The sequence below is a fragment of the Canis lupus genome, chromosome 23, assembly GCF_048164855.1.
Source record: "Canis lupus baileyi chromosome 23, mCanLup2.hap1, whole genome shotgun sequence".
NCBI classification, from domain to species: Eukaryota; Metazoa; Chordata; class Mammalia; order Carnivora; family Canidae; genus Canis; species Canis lupus.
The window spans coordinates 4,671,008-4,695,698 of NC_132860.1; the positions used below are offsets into that span (position 1 = coordinate 4,671,008).

The window sequence follows — 24,691 nt, forward strand, 5'->3', positions numbered from 1 at the left end:
ATGGAGGGGAAGTGGGCAGGGGAGATGGGTATCACGGAGGGCACTTGTGATGAATGTTGTATGTAAGTGATGAATCACTAAATTTTACATCTGAAACCAGTGTTACACTGTATGTCAACTAACTGGAATCTAGACAAAAACTTGAAAAAAACCCCACCCCATAACATGAGGGGGGAAAAGGAAATAAGGAGAACAATCTCATTTATAATAGCACCCTAACAATAAAGTGATTGGCAAGAAATTTAACCAAGGGTGTGACAGAGCTATATACTAGGTTATAAGATATTGATGAGAGAAATTGAAGAAGACACAAATAAATAGAAAGATATTCTGTTTTCTTGGGTTGGAAGAATGAATATTACTAAAATCTCCATGCTACCTATAGCCATCAATAGAGTCAATCCAATTCCTATCAAGATTCCAGTGGCATTTTTTACAGAAAAAGGAAAAACCATGCTAAAATTCATATGAAACTACAAAAGATTCCTAATGGCCAAAGCCATCTTGAGAAACAAGAACAAAGCTGAAGACATCACACTTTCTGATTTAAAACTCTGTTATGATAATAAAACCACTCACAAAAATTTCACAGCACTTACAAAAAAATAATTTGAAAAAGATTAAAGATTTAAATTAAAGCCTTAACCAGAGAACTCCTAGAAGAAAAATTAGGAAAAAAAAAAAAAAAAAAAAAAAAGAAAAACAACAACAAACCTCTGATATTTGCCTTGGCAATAATTTCATGGCCAAGACATCAAAAGCACAAGCAAAAATTAACAAGGGGAACAGCATCAAACTAAAAAGCTTTGCACAGTAAAAGAACAATCAACAAACAAACAAAGAGGTAGCCTACAGAGTGGGAGGAAATATTTTCAAAGCAGTTACCTGGTAAGTGGCTAATATCCAATATATATACAGAACTTACGTAAGTCAATAGAAAAATCAAATAATTTTGATAGAAATGGATTAATCCATGATTATTGAGACCTCAACACTCTCTATCAATAACTGATAGATCACACAGACAGATAATCTGTAAGAATAGGATTGATCTGAGCGAGATCGTAAAATAACTGGATCTAATTGACATGTATAGAATATTTCATCAAAGGAGGGAATTTGCATTCTTCTCAAGGTCACATGGAATATTCACCAAGGTAGACTGCATTTGGGGCCAGAAAGCACACCTGCACAAATGTACAGTATGCCATCAGACTATAATGGAATAAAACTAGAAGTCACTTATAGGAAGATAACTAGTTGCTATACAGAACTCTATGCATGGTGCTCAACTATTCTGTAAACCTAACAACTGCATTAAAAAAATGTCTATTCGTTTTTAAAAGATGCCATTAAGAAAATAAAAAGATAAGAAGTATACTGGGAGAATCATTTTCAAATCATATATCTGGCAAAGGATTTATATCCAGAATATACAAGGAATCTTACTAATCAACATTAAGAAGGCAAACAACCCAACCAAAATATGGGGAAAATATTTGAATAGCTATTTCACCAAAGAAAATATATGAATTGCAAATAAGTATATGAAAATGTGTTCAATGTTATTAGCCATTAGGGGATTAAGAAGTAAATTTGCAATGAAATTTGACTTCATACTCACTAGAATTTACCTGTGAAGCAAAAATTCAGACAATAAGAAATAGTGACAAAGGTGTGGAGGAACTGGAACTCCACACATTGCTGATTAGGTTGTAAATGCAAACACTGCATTTACAGTCCACACACCTTGGAAACCCATTTGCTTCTTTAAAAGTCAAGAAGGAATTCATCATATCCCATTCCATTTCTACTCTAGAGAAATTAAAACATATGTCCACACAACAATGTTTATGTGAATGTTCATAGTGTCGTTATTCATAAAACCAAAAAGTAGAAACAGCTCAAAAGGCATCAAATGATGAATGGATAACAAAAATGTGTTATAGTCATACAACTGATCCTATTCAGCAATAAAAAGAAAGAAACTACTGATTTATGTTATAACATGGATGAGCCTCAAGACTATTACACTGTGTGAAGGAAGTGAGATGCAAAATATTATATTATTATATGATGAAATATATAGAATTTATAAAAAGCCAAACCTATACAGATAGAAACTAGGTTAGTGTCTGTCTGGGCTAAGGCTGATAATGGACATTAACTGTAAAAAGGCTAGAGGGGGAACCCTGTGTGGCGTAGTGGTTTAGTGCCTGCCTTTGGCCCAGGGCGCGATCCTGGAGACCCGGGATCGAATCCCACGTCGGGCTCCCGGTGCATGTAGCCTGCTTCTCCCTCTGCCTATGTCTCTGCCTCTCTCTCTCTCTGTGTGTGACTATCATAAATAAATAAAAATTAAAAAAAAAAAAGGCTAGAGGATCTTATTTAGGGTGAGGGAGATGGAGATGTTCTAAAACTGGGCTGTGGTAATAGTTGCACAATTCAATACATTTCATGAATTACTGAAATATACACTTAAAAATGGTTTGGGGGGCACCTGGGTGGCTCAGTTGATTAAGTGCCTGACTAGGAGTTTCAGCTCAGGCTGTGATCTCATGGGTCACGCATGAGATTGAGCTGAATCCGGCTCCGCGTTCAGTGGGGAGTCTGCTTGAAGATTCTCTCCCTCTGCCTCTCGCCCGACTCACACATGTGCATGCTTTCTCCCTATCTCAATCTTTAAAATAAATAAATATGTCTTTAAAAAATGTTGATTTTTGTGGTATGCAAATTACACAACAGTTTTCTTTTTAAGTTATCATATTTTTCTTATAAATAAATTAGCTCTAATGTAAATTTTTGTTTATTCTAGTTATTAAGAGTGCATGAACTTCTTCCGTTTAGAAGTAGATGGACAAAAATTAACTTGAAATTTTTCCTCCTGTACTTTATCTGAGAACAATATAATTGCCACAATTGCTTAACATGAAAATCGGGGTCCATGTTATACTTTTGTCTTTGCTTTTGCATTTTCACTTGATCACAAAGTCTAATGGATTTCTCATTTTAATATTCTGCTGATTTCTTTCTCTCAACTATTTCTGTCATTGTCTTCACTCAGGTCCCTATTTTATCATACTTCTATTATTTTTTAAAATGTCCTCATTTGGTAGTTTCTAGATTTTTGAGTTCCATGGAGTAGAAAACAAATTAGAAAAAAAAAAATAAGAGTTAAACTGCCAACTATAATTCTGTCAAATAAGGCCAGTAACATCAAAGTTTACCTTAACAACTACCATGTACTTTCACTGTATAAAACTTAAGTCACACTGATTAATCTGATTAAAGAAAGCTCTTTCATAAAAGGCAAATGCCAATTTTTTCAAAACATATCCAAAGTATGCAGAATACAAATATAGAAAAATGACTGTATTGGTCAGTGTTCACCAGATAAAAAAATTAATAGGATATATACATACATATATAAGAGGGGACTTATCATGGGAATTGTTTCATGCGATTATGGAGGCTGAGATATGCCATGATATGCCCTATGTGAGCTGGAGAATCAGGAAAACCTGTGGTATAATTTGATCCAAATTTGAAGTACTGAGAACGAGGGGAGATGATGATGTAACTTCCAGCTGATACCAAAGTCCTGAGAACTTGGGGAAGGTGAGGGTTTGCTGCTGGGCTCAGTCCCAGAGTTGGAAGGCCCAAGAACCAAGAGCTCTGATGTCTGTGGGCAGAAGATGCATGTCCCAACTCAAAGAGAGAAAGATTCACACTTCTTCCACCATTTTGTTCTACGTGGGTCCTCAAGGGATTAGAGAATTCCCACCCAATCTTCTTACTTAGCCTATTGATTTAATGCTAATCTCTTCCAGGAACACCCTGTCAGACATACCCAGAAACAATGCTTTACCAGCTCTCTGAGCATGTTGATGCATAATCTTAGTGATCACAAATTCATGCCTTGGCTGTTTGGCACCCATACACATTACTTAATCTCCAAATGAAGACAATAAGGAGGCTGTAATTCTGTCTAATATAACTATCTTTCTTACCCTGGAAAATGCACTAATCCCTTTCCCAGACAAGGGTAAATTTACTTTGCAATTACTTTATGAAACTATGTTTGGATACCTCATTTGGACATTCAATTAAAGCCACCCAAATTGGGGCTGAGTCTGCAGCTGCTAAAGTCAAGTTGAAGGTATTTTCCTGTTGCTATATTAAAATGGAAACAACCACATTGCATGATATGAAACACAAATAAGAGTATTCTGGGTGATTTTAGACAAACTGAGTAACAACAGTTCTCATAAACCCAAAGATCCCCCTGCTTTCTTTCTGTAAGGCTGAAGAAGTCAGCAGGCCTGGTCCCAGCACTGGAGAATCCTGGAAAGGAACTATAGGAGTCTCCATGCTTAAAATTAATCATCCTCTGGTTACTGTAGCTTGGGGGTGTTGATGGTCCACTAGACTTCTCATGGAGAGAGAGCTCAGCAATGGATGAAATCACGTGACAACTTCCGGATCAATTCCACGGTCCTACATCAACCCTGGTTTTATATATCGTTACATAATAAACAAAAGATTTGGGGATGGATCTCTCCTACCCACTATCAAAGGAACACGGTCTTTCATATGACCATTATAGAGCCTAATTTAGACACTTCCCTCTTTAAAATGTAAATGTAACAGAGTAAGAGAAGCAGAAAACCCATTATTAAACAATATACTAAAGGTATCTAAACCAAAGTTTTTCAAATTATTGCTCACAAATCATCTGCCCCAGATTTACCTGGATTGGAAAGAGGGTTGCCGGGTCCATGTAAAAGAAATAATAATAAATAAATAAATAAATAAATAAATAAATAAATAAATAAACAAATAAACAAACAAACAAACAAATAAATAAATAAATTGGAGATTACATTTAGTCCTAGTCGTTTATAGTTTCCTTAAGAATTTCTTAGAATCTTACTTTTTAAAACCTCCTCACATGATTTTAATGCTCATTTTCATGTGAAATACCCTGGAAGTGAAACTTGACTGCCTATTAGAATCACCTGGAGCAATTGAAAAAATAAATACAACTAACCTCTAGACCCCACATGCCGAGATGTTGAGTTAATTTTTCTGATGTTGGCTCCTGGCGTCAGTATTTTATAAGAACTCTCCAGGTGATGCTATTGTCAGGACAGCTAAGAACGGCAGGTCTAAAATTTGAAAATTGATGTTCACACCAGTTCCACTAATTCCTACTGCTCACATCTGGTCTATCTCACTCATCTATATTACTCTCACAGCCTTTAAATGTAATTGAATCTACAGCCTATGAATACTGAGCACTCTCTGCACTACAAAGTGTAGCTTTTTGGAAGTGCAAACTCCAAAGACTAAAATCTAGGCTGAGGTCGGGTTAGAGACAGAGCATTCTCCTGGGTGCAGGCAGAGACAGAGTTTTGAAGGGACCCAGGTTGGGACCTGCAACAACGTAGTCACTGCTCACGAGACTTGATGAAGGGAAAGGAATTATCAGGGACAGAAAAGAACAGTAATCATAGAAGGAGAGTGAAACAAACCAACACACACACAAATAAGCATATAAAAATATATCAAATAAAAACATTCTTAAAATTAACCCTATGGTCTCATAGCTTAATTGGACACAAACATTTGGAAACCTGAACTATTTAACCTTAATTCCAACCAAACTCTTTGGCTTGGGAACCCAGAGTCTTTCACATTTAAGTCTCAAATTGCCCTTTCAGGCATATATCCCACCACTGTCTGCACTCTATTCTCGTGTCCTTTTATTCTGATGGTTCACATGTCAGAGACCTATCTGTCTTTAGCAAAATGTTCCTTCCTGCAGAGAACCTGGACTTCTTTATTTAGAGGTACATTGTAGAGATTTTCGTTTCTACTTATCATTAATTTTATTATGTTCTAAATTGGTACATGTTTAAACACACAAAGATTTGAAGGTGGAATTGTTGAGAAATTCATATTTCTAAATTCTCTTTGGCAGCCAATACAAGAAAAAGAGGCAGACTTCGTTAATATATGCGTCTTTTCTACCTTATTTTCTTTGCTGTAGTCTGATGTCTTTTCATTCATGAACAGCTTTAGCAGATACTTTTCATTCTGTCAAACAGGTTAAAGCCTAACTTTGAATCTACTCAACCCGGTTGTCGTCTGCTGTTTCTCATCTCCAGACATTATAGATCTGTAATTGTGCCAAAGTTCCATAATTGAAATTTCATTACATTATTATGAGAAATAAAAAAGGGCACAATTATATATTTCCTATTATCACTTGAAGGTAAAGAATCTGTCTTCAATGTGATGTCTCTATGATGCTGGGTTTATTTTATTTATAGGGAGAAGACGATTGAATCACATCCTTTGGGGTTTCGTTTTTGTTTTAAATATTTTAACAGGGATCCCTGGGTGGCTCAGTGGTTTAGCTCCTGCCTTCGGCCCAGGGTGTGATACTGAAGTTCCAGGATCGATTCCCGCATCGGGCTCCCTGCGTGGAGCCTGCTTCTCGCTCTGCCTGTGTCTCTGACTCTCTCTCTGTGTCTCTCATGAATAAAAATAAAATCTTTAATAATAATAATAATAATAATAAATATTTTAACAGCTTTCTGTCACGTGGTAGTGGGAATGAGCACATTGCTGAGCATGTGCTCACCTCTTGCCACTCTGACCACTCAACTTCTAGTACTCCTAAGAGTCTGGTTACATTTCCTAACAGGACACCTACTTCACTGACAGCCAAAAAATATTTGCTTTTTCAAATTTTAAAGTACAATGTTTAGATAGTAGATATCACATACAGAAAGTTTCATGGGGGCATGAACTAGAATTGTTAAAGTGTTTATGTTCTTATTTTCAAGTTGAACACTGTGAAAACCATTTTAAGTTATTCTTACCTTTTGAGAATTGCACTCGGTGGTGCTCGGATTTTCTTCCCTTGTTGTCTCAATTTGAAAGCTCTCATTCCTTCCAGGAAAGGTTTGCGGAGGCTAGAGAAAAAGAGAGAGAGAGAGAGAGAGAGAAATAAGTTCAACAAATAGATCCGTGTGACTATTGTAAAATAAGTTACAATGGCAATATCACCCTCAAGGAAAATGAATAAAACAGCAATTTGTATATATCAGAGGCTTTCAAAATTGTACATACAAATTCTTAACTTCGAAAGTAAGCAAAATAGGTTCTGTTCCATTTTGCATTGATGAGGTCCAAAAGGCATTATGTTCCTACTGGAAATATTTCTTGCATAATAAGCTTTATTTTAATGTTACTATTTCCACAAAAAGCAAAAATTTTGTCTTTTCCATATTTTAACTCCAAGTATATCTGAGAAATATAAGTGCACCCTTCATATTTGCAATAAAAAGGAAAATGCTTCGTAACAGCTCACTGTAATTTACAGAGGATTACATTTACTTCAATGCTTTACTAACTAATCAAGTACTGCTTCCTATCGCTAAAAATCTTAAATATTATTCTAAAATTAATCTCTTTAGGAAAACTAAATAATTTTAAAAAAGATTTTATTCATTTGAGGAAGCAGGGAGGGCGGGGGCAGGGGGGCGAGGGAAAAGCAGATTCCCTGCTGAGCAGGGAGCCTGATGCTGGGATCCACCCCAGGACCCAAGAATCATGACCTGAGCTGAAGTCAGATGCCTCACTGACTGAGCCACCCAGGTGCCCCTAAAACATTTTTTTTAAAAGGCAACTTTTCAGGTTCTCACCATGGAAGGCTATGCATAATTAATGTCTGTAAATATCCATTTAGGCTGGTCTAAGATTATGCGCTGGAATGTGTGCTTCTTGGGCAAAGCTGATTTGAATATGCTGTTAGGTTCACCAATCTGTGAGGCTGCTATTGTAGGACAGACAAAAACTAAACTCAGGGAATGCTAATATGATTGGTCCGAAACTGTGATCTTAGTGGATCACAGAGGAGGAAGAAAAGGGGCTTCTAAGCATTGGGGACCCAGGAAGACAAAGTCAAAGTTATGGTCTGATCAAAGTATCCAAACCCACTCAGATTTTCTCTGTGCTACTTTCACACACACTGACCCAGTTTTCCATAGGCAGTCACATTTGTTCGCAGTGGAACATTCTTCCAAAATAATACTTTGATAAAAATAAAAACCAAAGATACTTCATAAAACTAGTAGAATATTAAATGTAAAAAAAAATCAATAAAACTAGTAGCATATTAGAGAATTAAATAGAAAATAAAACACTTGAGTTGACTACTATAGTCCCTATATTGAGTTACCCACATTCTGGGCTTTACATATAATAATCAATAAGCAAACAAATAAGTAAATAAAGTTCTTCTTCCTTTATGCTTAAAGAAATTCAGCTTCATTGTATGAGTTCCAGAAGGCAACCCCCCCTTTTAGTCTCTCTTTCTCTCCTCTTCTTCCTTGTTGAAGACTGCTATCTTCTGATCTCCCCCTCTGTACCTTCCATAAGAATAAGAAGTGTAAACAGGAAAATAAAATGTCTTTGGATAAGCCAGTACTCTGTATTAGATATTGTTGGTGGCTATAAAGATGATAAAGGTGTTGTTTTTGTCTTCATAGGATTTATATAATCTGATTTTTATTCACATGAATAGTCCTAAAATAAAGCAGATTAATAAAAGAGGGCACAAAAAAAACTGTATATATTTGGAGAGAATGGAAGTCAAATCCATTTGGGATCATAATAAAAGGAATAGTGGAAAGGGCAAGCTTTAAAATGGACCTCTGAGTGATTAAGGGACAAGAATGAGGGACAGCATTCCAGGTGAAGGGAACAGTATAAGCAAAGATCTGTAGGAGGAAGATTCAGCTGTTTTTCTGCAGTAGAGTTAGCATGAGAAAAATGCTCAAGAAAAATGCTACAAGGGAGGGAAGAAATTCCAAAACTGAGTAGCAAATATGTATTTAAATTTAGTAGCCATAAGAGAGTCCATTGGGTCTTTTAATGCAGGCATATGACATGGCTATGGCCTTTGTTAGGGTGAGATAGTAGCAATACAAAGGCAAAAATGGAACAGAAGAAAATTAGGGTGTGGAAACCAAGAAAGAAGCAATGTACATTGATCAAGTATATGGTAACAAAGCCTGAACTGAAGTATTAAGCATCTGCCTTTGGCTCAGGACATGATCCTAGAGACTCAGGATCGAGTCCCACGTCGGGCTCCCTGCATAGAGCCTGCTTCTCCCTCTGCCTGTGTCTCTGCCTCTCTCTCTGTATCTCTCATGAATAAATAAATAAAATCTTTAAAAATAAAAATAATAGGGATCCCTGGGTGGTGCAGTGGTTTAGTGCCTGTCTTTGGCCCAGGGCACGATCCTGGAGACCCGGGATCGAATCCCACGTCGGGCTCCCGGTGCATGGAGCCTGCTTCTCCCTCTGCCTGTGTCTCTGCCTCTCTCTCTCTCTCTGTGACTATCATAAATAAATAAAAATTTAAAAAAATACTTTAATTCTGGCAGTTGAAAAGAGATTGCTCTTTGTTGAGAGCAAAGGTTAGAACCTACGAAATCAAAAAAAATTCTGTAGTAATAGAGAAACATGGAGAAAAGTTAGGTTTGTAGCAGAGAGGGTTACCTGTGTGTGGCTAACAGAGAGTTTAAAGCACTTAGGACTTAGACAGACACTATTCAGCAGCAGTGTTAAATGGATTAACATGACTCAAAACAGCCATTCCGTCTAGCTAAAACCTACTGGACTTCCTATAACCCACAAATTACAGATAATTTGAAGAAATAGGTTAAAAAATGCAGGGGGAATACATAAATGCTAATAGGGAAGGAAAGTCTCTCCCGGCCATTACAGCAAGAACCACAACTACCAAAAGATATAGAGGCAAGGAATAATCGTAGTGTATTTTGTTTCCGTTGAGCAATCAAAGTATTGGCTAAATAGTCCTAACATAACTTTGAAAATTCATTTACTGTATAATAGCATTAAAGGAAAATGAAATATAAAATCCATCACTCTGGCGATAGCTATTTTTGTTTCTCAGTGTCGTCTTTCAACCTTTGTCCATACCTACATGCATGGATATTTACACAGTCACAATTATAGTGCTCGTGACGGCCTTAATTCTATTTTTATACACATATATATGCTTTATCTACCTAAAGGTAAGTGTAAGGCTGTAACTATCCTTTACACGTCTAAATAATATTTCATAGCGTGCACTTGCAAAAATGTGTATTTCAGGTAAAGACATCGGTGGTTCTGAATTTTAGGTTATAATGTGGTGAGGAGTATCAATCTTCGTGGTACCAGTCTGCGAGATAGCTCATTATCACACTAGTCATCGGGTTTAAACGTCTGACTCTCTTTATAAGCTAGAAACCCATGAAGGGAGGATATCATGCCTTATTCATTGTTGCATCCTTTGAAGCTAGTACCTATTTTGTACTCAGTAAGTTTTGGTTTTCTTTTCATCGTTTATTTAAAATATATTTCTCATGACTAAAGGAAAATAAGAATTAAGGATCAAAACTAAATCAAGAGGAATGGAGATATTTATGGTTAAAGAAATCTTTCCAAAATAGGACACTTTGAATTACTTCTAGCAGCGTGAGTCAACATTAATTGGGCATCCACTCTGAAGTAGTGTGTTTGGAACTGATATCAAGCATTAAAAAACATGCTTCTTGATCTCAGAGAGCTACCATTTGTTCTTCATTAATTGTCATCATAGCTTCTACCTTCCTAATAGCTCCTGATTTCATTCTGGATTTCGTTCCTCTTTCATGGTATGGTGTTTCCAAAGTGCTGTTTTATGTGTCAACTTCCCTGACCGACCCAATATATTGGCACGTGACCCAAGTTAGGTCATGAAACTTCCATTCTTAGAATTTAATTTTTTAAAATATTTTATTTATTTATTCATGAGACACACAGAGAGAGAGAGAGAGAGAGAGAGAGAGAGAGAGAGAGAGACAAGCAGAGGAAGAAGCAGGCTCCATGCAGTAAGCCCGATGTGGGACTTGATCCCGGGACTCCAGGATCACACCCTGGGCCAAAGGCAGGCTCTAAACCGCTGAGCCACCCAGGCGTCCCAGAATTTAATTTTGATTATATTAAAAGGAGGCCATAAATGATTAGGTACATTAATTCCAGTAGGGTGCCTTGTCCAAGTTGTTTCTACGGTAAGACTGTTCCTTATGGTTCATACACCCAGTCTTATGAAGCAGCCTTTGTTTCTGCCCATTCCCAGACGTCTTACTTCTATCTTTTCCTTGGTATTGTGAGCTCTGTTTTAAATTGACAGAACATTTATTGATGTTCTATCAATAAAGCTGCTTCATTTAATCTGGTAAGCGTCAATGTTGGTTGCACAGAATTACAGAGACCTGGATGACACAGGGAGTCAAATCAATAACATAAAACTGATAGCACAACGTAAGGGCTGACGTAGAGGTTTACCACGGAAACTAACAGGAAGGAAACACAACCCACCTAGAGAGGCTCATAGGAATAATAACAGGTTCACCAATGATGGAGATTACCTTTTAGGGTAGATTTTAAATACCTTTCTAAAACATAAATATGTAGCATATTAATAAAATTTAATGTTTGATATTTTTTTCATGCAAGTAATGTACATTTGTGAAAATGCCCCCAGATTCTGGTGGTAAGGCTGAGACAAGGAATATGTCCAAAATAAAAGGCTTGCTCTTTCTTTCTTTTCTTTCTTTCTTTCTTTCTTTCTTTCTTTCTTTCTTTCTTTCTTTCTTTCTTTCTTTCTTTCTTTCTTCTTTCTTTCTTTCTTTTCTTTCTTCTTTCTTTTTTCTTTTTTTCCCTTTTTTTCCTTCCTTCCTTCCTCCCTTCTTTTCTTCCTACCTAGTTACCTACCTACCTACCTACCTACCTGTCTGTTTTCGTGGGCTTTTGCTACTTTGGACAGATGATAAAAACAGCTTCATTAACTGTTAAATTTAGAAAAAGTGGAGGGAAAAGAATGACAGTGTAATTTTTCTCTTCCATAAGTTTGCCATCGCTACCCTTGTGTTCACATATTAATAAACCGGGGTGCCTGGTTTGCCAACGTCTATATCAAAACTGAAGTTATCTCCATTTTGCTTCAGGAAAAAAAAACACATATATTAATTACTTTCAACAACTGGAGGAAATGATACATTGCTTCACCAGCGTGAGCAACAAAATCTAAAAAGTTAAATTACTTTAAATACAAAAATGTAGTATTGAGGAACTTACATTAAATATAATATATATACTGGGCAGCCTGGGTGGCTCAGCAGTTTAGCGCCACCTTCAGCCCAGGGCGTGATCCTGGAGTCCCGGGATCGAGTCCCACATCAGGCTCCCTGCATGGAGCCTGCTTCTCCCTCTGCCTGTGTCTCTGCCTCTCTCTCTCTCTGTGTCTCTCATGAATAAGTAAATAAAATATTTAAAAATAAATAAATACATATAATACATATAAACGTTTGTCATCAGTGAGATGCCTCTTTGGAAAGTAGCCTTGTTAAATATGATGAATTAGTACAGAATGGGAACTGACTTTAGGGAAAGATAATATATTTTTGGACTTAAGAAATGAGGTTTCAGATTCTGGATTAGCACATAAATAAATTGGGGACTTGGAAAATGCATATAACTTTGGAGGGTTTCTGTTTTCTGCTGCCTTGCTAAATTAGGTCAAGAACACCTAAACTGCAGCATGGTTTTGTTTTGTTTTGTTAGTTGTCTTTTTTTTTTTTTTTTTTTACTTTATATTTATAGAACAATTTTGTGTTCACAACAAAATTGAGGGAGAGGCATAAAGATTTTTCATATAGCCCCAGTCCTTCACATGCACAGCCTCCCCATTATCAACATCCCACACCAGGTTACTACAAATGTTATCAGAGATGGACCTGCATCAACACATCATTGTCATCTAGTGCTCACAGTTTTCACTCGGGTTCACTCTTGGGTTTGGAATAATGTATAAGAACACATATCCATCATTAAATGATCAGAATATTTTTCATGGCTCCTAAAAATCTTCTGGGTTCTTCCTATTCATCCCTACCTTCCTCAACCCTGGACACCACTGTTCTTTTAAGATTTTCCACAGATTTTCCTTTTCTAGAGTGTCCTATATTGAAACCATACAGTATGTAGCTATTTCAGATTGATTTCTTTCACTTAGTAATATGCATCTAGGTTTCCTCCATGTCTTTTCACGTCTTAATAGCTCATTTCTTTTTAGTGTTGATTAACATTCCATTGTCTGGAGGTACCAGAGTCCAAACCAGGTGACTTCACTCGTGATTTTGAGAAATGGTTAATGACTCATTAATACCAATTTTTCTCAAACTCTCCCTAAAAATAGAAGAAGAGAAAATCCTTCCAAACTCATTTCACAAGGCCAGCATCATCCTGCTACCAAAATCAGACAAGTACACTGCAAGAAAAGAAACTTGCAGAACAATATCCCTGATAAACATGGATGCAAGAATTCTCGACAGAATATTAGCGAATCAAATTCAAAAATACACTAAAAAGATCATATGCCATAGTGAGATTTCTTCTAGTGATGCACGATGGTTCAATATCTGCAAATCAGTGTGATAAATGACATTAACAAAATGAAGGATAAAAATCATAGAATCATCTCAGTAGATGCACAAGAAACATTTGTAAAACTCTCCACCCATTTACTTTCCAGAAACTCTCAACAAAGTGGGGAGAGAGGAAATGTACCTAAACATAATAAAGACCATATATGACAAACACAGAGCCAATATCATATTCAATGGTAAAAAGCTAAAAGCTTTTCCTCTAAAATTAGGAGCAAGAGAACAAAATCCACTCTTGCCATTTTTACTCAATATAGCTTTGTAAGTTCTAGCCAGAGCAGGTAGGCAAGAAAAAGTAAATAAAAGGAATCCAAACAGAAAGGAAGAAGTAAACTTGCCTCTGTTCACAGAAGACATGATACTATATATGGAAAACCAAAAGGACTGCTCCAAAAACCTTTTAGAATTAATAAGACATTCTGGATAGTAAATGAATCCAGTAATGTTGCGGGATATAAAAACAATATACAAAAATCTATTATGTTTCTATACACTAATAACAAGTTATCAAAAAGAGAAATTAAGAGAATGATCTTAGTTACGAAAGCATTACCAATTATAAAATGCTCAGAAATAAACTTAAACAAGGAGATGAAAGACACTGAAAACTATGACATCAATGAAAAAAAGTTGTAGAACATACAAATAAATAGATAAATATGTCATGCTCGTGAATTGGAAGACTCGGTATTGTTAAAATGTCCAGATGACCCAAAGAAATCTACAGGTTCAGTGCAACCCTTATCAAAATTTTAATGGCATTTTTCCTAGAAATAGGTTGAATAATTCTAAAACTCATGTGGAACCACAAAAGACCCCATATAGCCAATGCCATCTTGACCAAGAACAAAGTTCAAGGCATCAGGCCTCCTGATTTCAAACTATGTCATAAAACTATAGTAATCAAAGAAGCATGGTATTGGTACAAATACAGAGACACATGGATTAATGGAACAGGATAGAGAGCTAAGAAATATACCTGCACCTATATGTTCAATTAATTAATGATACAGAAGCCAAGGATATACGATGGAGAAAAGACAATCTTTTCAAAAAATGGTGGTGGAAAACTGAACAGCTACATGCAAAAGAATAAAACTGGACCACTCTCTTACACCATACACCATTCAAAATGGATTAAAATATTGAATATAAGACCTGTGACTATAAAATTCCTAGAAGAAAATGCGGGTGGTAAGCTCCTTGACATTGGTTGCGGAGATGATATGACACCAAAAGCAAAGGCAACAAAAGCAAAAGTAAATAAATGAGGTTATGGCAAACTAGAAAGCTTCTTCACAGCTAAAGGAACCATTACCAAAATGAAAAGACAATGTTCTGAGTGGTAAAGAAATATTTTCAAATCATATATAAATATCAACAGGTACTTGAAAAGATGCTCATCATTATTAATCATAAGGGAAATGCAAACCAAAACTATAATGACATATCACCTCACATTTGTTAGAAAGGCCATTATCAAAAAGCTAAGAAATAAAAAACGTTGGTGGAGCAAAGGGCACTGACCACTCCCCACCCTGCACTGTCACTAGGAATGTAAATTGGTGTAGACATTATGGGAAACAGTAAGAAATTTTCTCAAAAAATGAAAAATAGAACTATCAAATAATCCAAGTCTGGGTATTTCTCTGAAGAAAACAAAAGTACTAACTTGAAATGATATATATACCCCCATGTTCATTGCAGCATTCTTTACAATAGCCAAGACATAGAAACAACTTAAATGTCCAACTATAGATAAATGGATAAAGATGGAAATATAATATTATCATATATATAATATATATAATATTATTCAGCCATAAATAGAATGAAATTTTGCCATTTGCAGTGACATGGTTGGGCCTTGAGAATATTACGTTTGTAACACAAGTCACACAGAAAAAGAGAAGCACTATGTTCTCACTAAAAGCAAAATACGAAAAATATAACCAAGAAATAAGTTCACAGATCCAGAGAACAGATTGGCGATTGCCAGAGGTGGGGATTGGGTGGTGGGCAAAATGGGTAAAGGGGGTCAAATATACATTTTCAGTTATAAAATAAAAAAGTTATGAGTCTTTAATGTACAACATGGTGACTACAGTCAATAATAGTGTATTGCATAATTTGACAGTGGCTGAGAATAACTCTTCAAAGTTCTCATCACAAGAAAAAATGATTTTGTAACTTTGTATGGTGACAGATGTTAACTAGAAATTATTGCTGCGATCCTTTTGCAACATATACAAATATCAAATCATTATGTTGTATAAGTGAAACTAATATAACGTTCTCTGTCAATTATGCCTCAGTAAAAGAAAAAGTGAAAAACCAAGAGGGAAATGGGTACAAGCAGCAATGTGGGTCATGGCATACCACTGAAACTATATTTATTTTCTAATCGTAAACCGTGATATTTGTAACTTTTTAAATTATAGATTGAAAACAAACTGTATCATTTAGCTAAAAATGAAAACAATGACAGATTTTCTACTTAATAGGCTATCTGGTATACAATGGAGCCCCACAAAAATATATGTTACGTCCAATGGCAAAACAAATACCATCCTTATATGGTAAAGGATGTGATGAAATTAAGGATGAAATTAAGGGAAGAGGAAATTACCTGGTGTCTTAGTCCAATTAGGTTGTCATAACATAATACCATAAACTGGGGGGCCTAAACAACAGAATATTTTCTCATAATTCCTGAGGCTGAAAATTCTCAGATCAGATTTAGCAGAGTTTGGTGTTGAAGGTTCTCTTCTGGGATCCCTGGGTGGTGCAGCGGTTTGGCGCCTGCCTTTGGCCCAGGGCGCGATCCTGGAGACCCGGGATCAAATCCCACGTCGGGCTCCCAGTGCATGGGGCCTGCTTCTCCCTCTGCCTGTGTCTCTGCCTCTCTCTCTCTCTCTCTCTCTCTGTGACTATCATAAATAAATAAATAATTAAAAAAAAAAGATTTTGAAGGTTCTCTTCTTTTCTTGGAGATGAAAGTAGAGACAAGAGACTTAGGAATATTCACACAACCACCAGAAAGTGAAAGACGCATGCAGGGAGTCTATTTTCCCCCTAAAACTCCCAGAGAGAGTACGGTATTGTGAAATTTCAGATTTCAAGTCTCTAGACATGTGAGAAAATAAATTTCTGTTATTTTAAACCATCACATTATTCTTTGTGATGTGTTACAGTAGCCACAGGAAACTGAACAAATACCTCTTACAGCAATTTAGAAATGTGTTAGATACTCATTTTCCTAGCACTTGAATATGTTCCGTAATTCTATCCAAGGCAAAATAGTTTTACATTTCCTCAGTAGTATATCCAAGGTTCTCTTCTCTTCTCTTCTCTTCTCTTCTCTTCTCTTCTCTTCTCTTCTCTTCTCTTCTCTTCTCTTCTCTTCTCCTCTCCTCTCCTCTCCTCTCCTCTTTTTTTCTTTTCTTTTCTTTTCTTTTCTTTTCTTTTCTTTTTTTCTTTTCTTTTCTTTTCTTTTCTTTTCTTTTCTTTTCTTTTCTTTTCTTTCTTTTCTTTTTTTCTTTTCTTTTCTTTCTTTTCTTTTTTCTTTTCTTTCTTTTCTTTTTTTCTTCTCTCTCTTCTCTTCTCTTTTCTTTTCTTTTTTCTTTTTTTAAAGTTTTATTTATTTATTTGACAGAGAGAGAGAGAGAGGGAGAGAGAGCATGAGCAGGGGGAGGAACAGAGGGAAAAGCAGACTCTGCTGAGCAGGGAGCCTGATGCGGGGCTTGATCCCAGAACGCCTGGATTATGACCTGAGCTGACCTGGGCAAACGCTTACCCAAATGAGCCACCCATGTGCTCCTCTCTTTTCTTCTCTGATGAAAAAATCCCAAAGCCTAAACCTTTGAAATAGCACTGAGAACCTATCTTAAAGATAAAAACTATTAAAGAAACTTTTGTAAATGGGTGAAATGAGCATCCTTAGCAGTGCGCTTGTCAAAGAAAGAATTCCAAAGTAAATGGCACATCTTAGTCATTTCCATGTTCTGTTGGAGGAAGCATAGGCACGTATATTACCTACGTGGCTGTTCTCTAATTTAAATTGATTTTTATATACTGCATATTTTTAATATATCACATGAGGAAATTGGAATAGGTGATGTGTGAAGTTCTTTCCTTAGCAGTGGAAAAGATCCAGAAGAATAATCAGGGAGTGTGAAAGTGAATGGTGTGGAAAAATAAAGCTTTGATTCTGGGCTCACAAACAGTATCCTCACAGCAAATTATAAGTGCAAATATATATATAAATACATATATATATATATATATATACACACATATATATATGTATATATATGTATATTTATATATATGCAAACATATATAGTATATATAAAATATATATCACAACATATTTCTTTCAACTGGTATGTACTTTAAATATAATATTTAATTGTCTTAGAATGAGATTAGATTTCATTTCTAACCAAGATTGAATAACAGGGATTACATTTACTCTCCTACCTGAACAAATGAAAAAAAAAAAAAAGGGGGGGGGAAAAGGGGAAACAATGATATTAAGAAAACTGGCAACAGCCAATGAGGGACAGTGATGTGTTAAAGAGAGGACACAAATGAGATGTACAGAACCTGTACCATTGGCAACTAGAGGCCAGTATAAGGGCACTGAAGAACTCAAACAATGAGAAATGATGGGATGAACATCCTGCCAAAGCCTGCACATGCAATGGCCTCTCCAAGACCAAGCTGTGGTCTGTATCTTCCTTGGAATGAGGACCCTGAACATGAATAAAGCGATTGGAATTGTTTTGTTGCTTAATTTAGTTCCCAGGGTCCTGACAGAAAAATGAAATCATCAACTATTTTTTTTGGGGGGGGGCAGAGAGAAAGGGAGCATGACATGTGCATGTTCACAAGTGGGGGTGGGGGAGCAAGAGGAGAGGGAGAGAGAGAATCTCAAGCAGGCCCCATGTTCAGTGGGGAGCCCCACGTGGGGCTCTATCTCACAACCCTGAGATCCTGACCTGAGTGAAGATCAACAGGCAGAAGCTTAACCAACTGGGCCATCCAGGCGCCCTGAAATCATGAACTTTTTAAAGGCAAAGATAACGCCCCCTTCATCTCTACAACTCTTCACAGGTTGCATCAAAGTTGACAAATGAAGATGTTTGATATTATTTAAAAGAATAGAAACATCACAGAACTCTTCATATTGTACCCCACGTGAGCTCTGCACGTATTGCTAGCTCCACCTTTGGGTAAAGGAACTGAGACTTGATATGCTCACTGAGTCTCCCAAATCAAAGTACTTTGGATGACACGGCTAATAATTAACCCAAGATGCCATATTCTGATTTCTTTGTATTTTCAACTCCATCTTAATACCTCTCTGTTAGAGATAATAGTTGACAGGACTCATCGCCATTTACTGTTCATCCTCTTTTCACCCTCAAATTATGTAATGACTCTCCTCAAGCATCCAGTTTCTGTTTTAGGTGCTACTGGGAAAAAGAAAGAGGCCCTTTGCAGAGTACTTTTTCTGTAGAGTCCAGTTTGCTACAGTATGCTTTAATTTCATTAAAGTTTGCTTTATGATCAAGTAATTGTATTAAGAAAAACAATTCTTAAATTAGGACATAAAACTGCCCTCTATATGAAGAATACAAATACCCATTTGTATTTACTAAATTAACTTCACCAAATATCTTCTTATTGTACATACTCATTAGGTTTGATCTAATAAAAATCTCTCACAGTTTTAGAGATTGTTGACAAATGGAAGTCATATGGGAAGGTGGTTCCAATGTTGTCCATCCATAATTTTTCCAGATTCATCCTTTTTAAACTTTGGCTCACACATAAAATGAGGCAGAGAGTGACCAAAGAAACCGTATGTGGTGATAGTCAAAAACAATTTTATGGGAGATGACTCAGAATGTTATAAAAAGAAAAAAAAAAAAGTTGAAAGAACAAAAGCTTCTCCTTGTTTCCTTGTTTGACCTCCCTGTCTATCCTCAGGGTGAAATAATATGCTGCGATACAAATAAAATATATCAACACCTAATGTACAATTTTCAAAGTCAGTTAATGCTCTTCTAGTTCTGTGCTCCTAATTCCACTCAAGTCCTTCTGTCATGCTTCAGCAGAAAACACGCATCCTTGTCTTTGGTTACCTCTTATTTCCCAATCTTAAGGTATTTCTGAAGCACAGTTTTACCCCGAAAGCCCAAAGCTTCCTAATACTCTGTTTCTCTCTAGTTCTTCAGTCTCCAGATTGTTTACCAAAGTTCGAGGATTGCTGAGAGGAAACACAAACCCTCTAGTGGGGTTCTGTGCCATAGTTATCTCTAAATAGGAGTCAACAAAGCATTCCCTAAAACAAACAGAGCTGACTGGGTTCTTAACAAAAACAAATCTTGGAGTTTTGTTTGGTCCAATGTGAGCAGAAGCTGTCTGTGATAAGTTCTATAACTATGTACTATTCCAATTATCAAAAAAATTATTTTGACAAGACCCCTTGCAGCAACCCCCAGGGTATTCCATATCTTCTGAGCAAGTCACACACGCTCCTCTCTGTGCTTTCCTTTAATTTGCTTCTTCTGTCCCAATTTGCCTTCTTCCCTGACTCTGTAATATGAGTCCTACCAGTGCCATTGGTCCCAGCTCCATCTCGCCTTCCTTCACAAACGCTTCCTGAAGATGGAGGAATGACGGAGTATGATAACACCTCTGTGATTCCAAGGGAGTGAAAAAGATACAACTCATAACATTTCCAGGAGAAGAGATAGTAGAATAAGGTCATATGCCAAGATTATGATATGCCTTCAGGTCAAAGTGGTAAAGTATTATTTTGTTTTGTTTTGTTTTCAAATTATGAAGAAGATAAAAGGTATTTTAGAATCCCCATTTTTGCAGAAAAGAAAATTAAAACTCAAATAGTGGTTAAATCATTTGTCCAAAGTCATACTGTTACTAAGTTGGGTGCGATTCTAGAGTATTAGCTTCCTCTTGCTCCTATGACAAATTACAACACGCTGAGTGGAAGAAAGCAAGGCTACTGTCTTAAAATTCTATTGGTCAGATGTTTCACTGATGGAATGGTCTCAGTGAATTAAAATGAAGGCTTCCTGCAAGCCCCCAGCATGGTTGGGTCTGGGGTGACCCTGCACGTTCCTGCAGTGCTTGAAAGAACATTGTGAAATGGTTTGACGCCTTGCTTTGCTCCATCCAGAGCAAGATGATAGAAATTTCAACAGTTGATTGCTTTCTTCCACTTCTGATGTGCTGGGTATGGCCAAGATCTGTACTCCCTGATATTGTAACCACTTGCCACATATGGTTAGATTAAGTTAAATTAATTAAAAAAAATAAATCAAGTTTTCAGCAATTAACTATGTTAATTTCTGGAGGCTCTAGAAAAGCATACAATCCTCTTTTTCCAGCTGCTAGAGCCCACTCATGTCCTTTTTTTAAAAATAAGATTTTATTTATTTATTCATGAGAGACATGGAGAGAAAGACAGAGAGACAGAGAGAGAGAGAGAGGCAGAGAGACACAGGCAGAGGGAGAAGCAGGTTCCATGCAGGGAGCCCGACGTGGGACTCGATCCTGGGTCTCTAGGATCATGTCCTGAGCCAAAGGCAGATGCTTAATCACTGAGCCACCCAGGTGTCCCCCACTCATGCTCTCAGCCATAGTTCCCATCCTGTCTTCAAACTCAGTAAATCTATATGTCTCTGTGTCTTCCACAGCCACAACTCCTTCCTTTTGTTCTTTTTGCCCACTTCGAAGGTCTCCTGTTTTACTTTGGGCCCATATAAATGATCTAGATTAATCGCCCTACTTTAATATCAACTGATTGGCAGCTTTATTTCTGTCTGCCACCTTAGTTCTCATTTGCTGTGTAACCTACAAATCCACAATATATTTATAAATAGAAAATACATTTATAAATAACTCATATGTGTAAGAGGAAATAATAATGCACCTTTAAAAAATTCTAAATTGGATTTCTAATAAAAATGCTGTATTTTAAATGTTTGGAATGTAGCCAAAGTAACCCTTTGTAGGAAAACTACATAATTCTGAAACACTTATATTATAATAAAGGATAAAACCCTTAAAAAGTCTGCAAATTACCCAAATAAAGAAAGAAAATGCTGATAATAAAGAGAGAAGAAACAATTGTAAAAGTAGAAAACAAAATCAAATAGGAAGCTTAAGCAGAAAATGATAATTCTTTAAGAAATATTAATATAGTAGAAATACTGGTAAGTACAAATAAACTATTTGGAATGAGAAAACTGCTATAACTATATTACAACAAAATTTTAAAAGATCTAGCAACAATAGCACACTTTAAAGCCAATCCATTTATTATTAATATTATTTTACAGACAGAGAGTGCATTGGCAGGGGAGGGGCAGAGGGAGAGAGAGAATCCTAAAGTTGGGGATCCCAAGGTGTAGCTCTGCTGGGGGTGGTGCTCAAATCTCACAACCCTGAGACCACAACCTATGGGAGCCAAAACCAAGAGTGGGACTTTTAACTAGCAGAGCCACCCGGGCACCCCTAAAGTGAATCCATTTTAAACCACATATAAAGTTGTCAAATTTCTAGAAAAATATAACTTTGCAAAACTTACTGAAATAAAAATGAGGAAACTGGATGTTATCTAACAAATCAGTGAATTGCAAGTTACTGGAGAAATGTGCATTATTTAGCAATTACTGAGAAAATCAATGATCCATATTAATATTTAATATGTACATCTGAATCACTAAAATAATTGTATGTGGATTTAGTAATGTAGAAAAAATGATATGTAAAAAATTTGGAAGAGATATAGAAGAACAGTTGTATGACTACAGGACAGGAAACTTTTTTAAATAAAGACAATAAGCACTAATCGTGACATGAATTTATAGGTTGATTTGACTACATAGTCATTTTATTAGAAGACACATTAAAAAAGAAAATGAAAAAAAGTGAAAAAAACACACACTGGAACCATGGATAGTTATTTGCAAATCAAAGGACTGATATCCAGAATATATAAATATTCTTTATAAATAAATAATTGACAAAACTTAAGAAGGGGAAAGATACAGTCATGTCTTATAATGGGAAAAACTAATTTTGTGTTACATTAGGAAAAGATATCTCTTGCTCATTAGCAATTAACAGATTGCAAACTGAGACTTGAGCGAACTACTATTTTATACTAAATCAGCAAAATTTTTGCTTTAAAATACCCAGCTAATGTCAGTAAACTGATAATGCTCCAATTCTGTTTTTATGTTGGTTGGTGGACATAATGTATGTTTATTATTATGTACACAATTTAGATAAAAATATATAATAATTATATGTTACAGCAGTTAAAAATAGATATATTGACATGGAAATTATTCACGCTTTGTTAAGATAAAATGGTTCACAAAAGAATATACACAGTATCATCCTGTTCTGTGAAAATGTATAATAGTATGTACAATATGCACAAAACAAAGTTTGTGAGAGAAAGTATGTGAGGTCTTTTTTTCCCTAGTTGGAGATATTATGAAACGGTTTTATGCTATATTAATTAATTAATTAATGTATTTATTTTTCCCCTTGAAATAGCACAGATTGTTTTTAAAATAAGAAAAGGATAAAATTATGAAATATTTTAAGAGATAAATTCCAGTCAAAAAATTTTTCAGAAATATGATGAAGAAACTGATGCATTGTCTGATAGAGTTGGAGTTTGACATGAGGGAAAGAGAAATTTGGGAAGAGGATCACATTTCAGCAGAGGTAAAATGAAGAGAGCTCTAGAACAGAATGTGGTCTGTGGGGATTTTAAAAAGTATATGAATATGCTCCAAGGAGAAAGTTTCAGTAGTGGAAATGTATGTTATAGGGCAGCCCGGCTGGCTCAGCGGTTTAGTGCTGCCTTCAGCCCAGGGTGTGATCCTGGAGGCCTGGGATCGAGTCCCACGTCGGGATCCCTGTGTGGAGCCTGCTTCTCCCTCTGCCTGTGTCTCTGCCTCTCTCTGTGTGTCTCTCATGAGTAAATAAATAAAATCTTTAAAAGAAATTGTTTTAAAGTAAATGTATGTTATATTAAGTAGTTAATAGACTCGACTTCTAGATTGAGGAATTTAGACTCTATCCACTAGGTAATGAAGAACTTCGATGGTATCTAAACCATTTTTAACATCTCAACACGCCTTAGACATAATTACTCAGAATTGGTGATTGTAACATGGGTCCTTGCCACACAATTCAGTTAACATCATATATATATATATATATATATATATATATATATATATATATATATATATTTTAAGACCAGCTATGAAAATTAAAAAAAAAAAAAACAAAGGCATCATGGGCATTTTTAAACTTCATTTATAAGGAATATGAAATTGGTAAAACATTATGAGGTAATAATAATAATGTAAGTAATAGTTTACATTATTTATTCAAGAGTAGAATTATTCTAAATTAATTATGAGAAATAGAATATTAGTGTTTCCAAAGTGTTCTAAATATGAAACTTGCTGCAGTAAGCTGAAGTACTAATTACTCTATCAGTAATGTTTATTAATATTTCAAAATGACATGAATCCTTGTTTACATCAGAATCATTTAAGAATAAATCATTCTCATGCTAACAATTGCCTAGGAATACTTAGAAAATACATTTCTTATATCCTGTAGTATTGCTGATAATTTTAAGATACTAGAATAACTCAGTAACCTGATTGATATTACGTATATGAATTGTGTGGCCTATATGCATGAGGAAGATTATTTGCAAATAGATTGGAAAAGTATATGAATAAGCGTGATTAATGGGGTTAATTAAAGTGGGAGTAAAGACTTTTACTGGTTTATTTATTTATTTGAAGATTTATTTATTTATTCATGAGAGACACACAGAGAGAGAAGCAGACACATAGGTAGAGGGAGAAGCAGGCTCCTCGCAGGAGCCCGATGTGGGACTCGATCCTGACCCGGGGTCACCATCAGAACCAGAGGCAGCTTCCCAAGCGCTGAGCCACCCAGGCATCTCAAGACATTTACTGGTTTAAAATATTAAAACAGCTAAAACAATTTTAGGGAACTGAATTTGCTTTTTTTCTTTTTCC

At 35.9% G+C, this 24,691-nt stretch overlaps 1 protein-coding gene and 1 non-coding gene across 3 annotated transcripts in view; one reads left to right on the forward strand and one right to left on the reverse strand.

The window, feature by feature from the left end:
* The window catches only part of LUZP2 (leucine zipper protein 2), a 458,806-nt gene that overhangs the window by 21,995 nt on the left and 412,120 nt on the right, over positions 1 to 24,691 (reverse strand). For both annotated transcript variants that reach the window (XM_072793748.1, XM_072793749.1), the window contains exon 10: positions 6,891 to 6,983. In XM_072793748.1, the coding sequence (XP_072649849.1) occupies positions 6,891 to 6,983 (93 nt within the window). The remainder of the gene's footprint in view (positions 1 to 6,890; positions 6,984 to 24,691) is intronic.
* On the forward strand, positions 20,678 to 20,808 carry LOC140615636 (small nucleolar RNA SNORA9). The gene has a single exon (XR_012016131.1). It is a non-coding gene; the product is annotated as a small nucleolar RNA SNORA9 (small nucleolar RNA).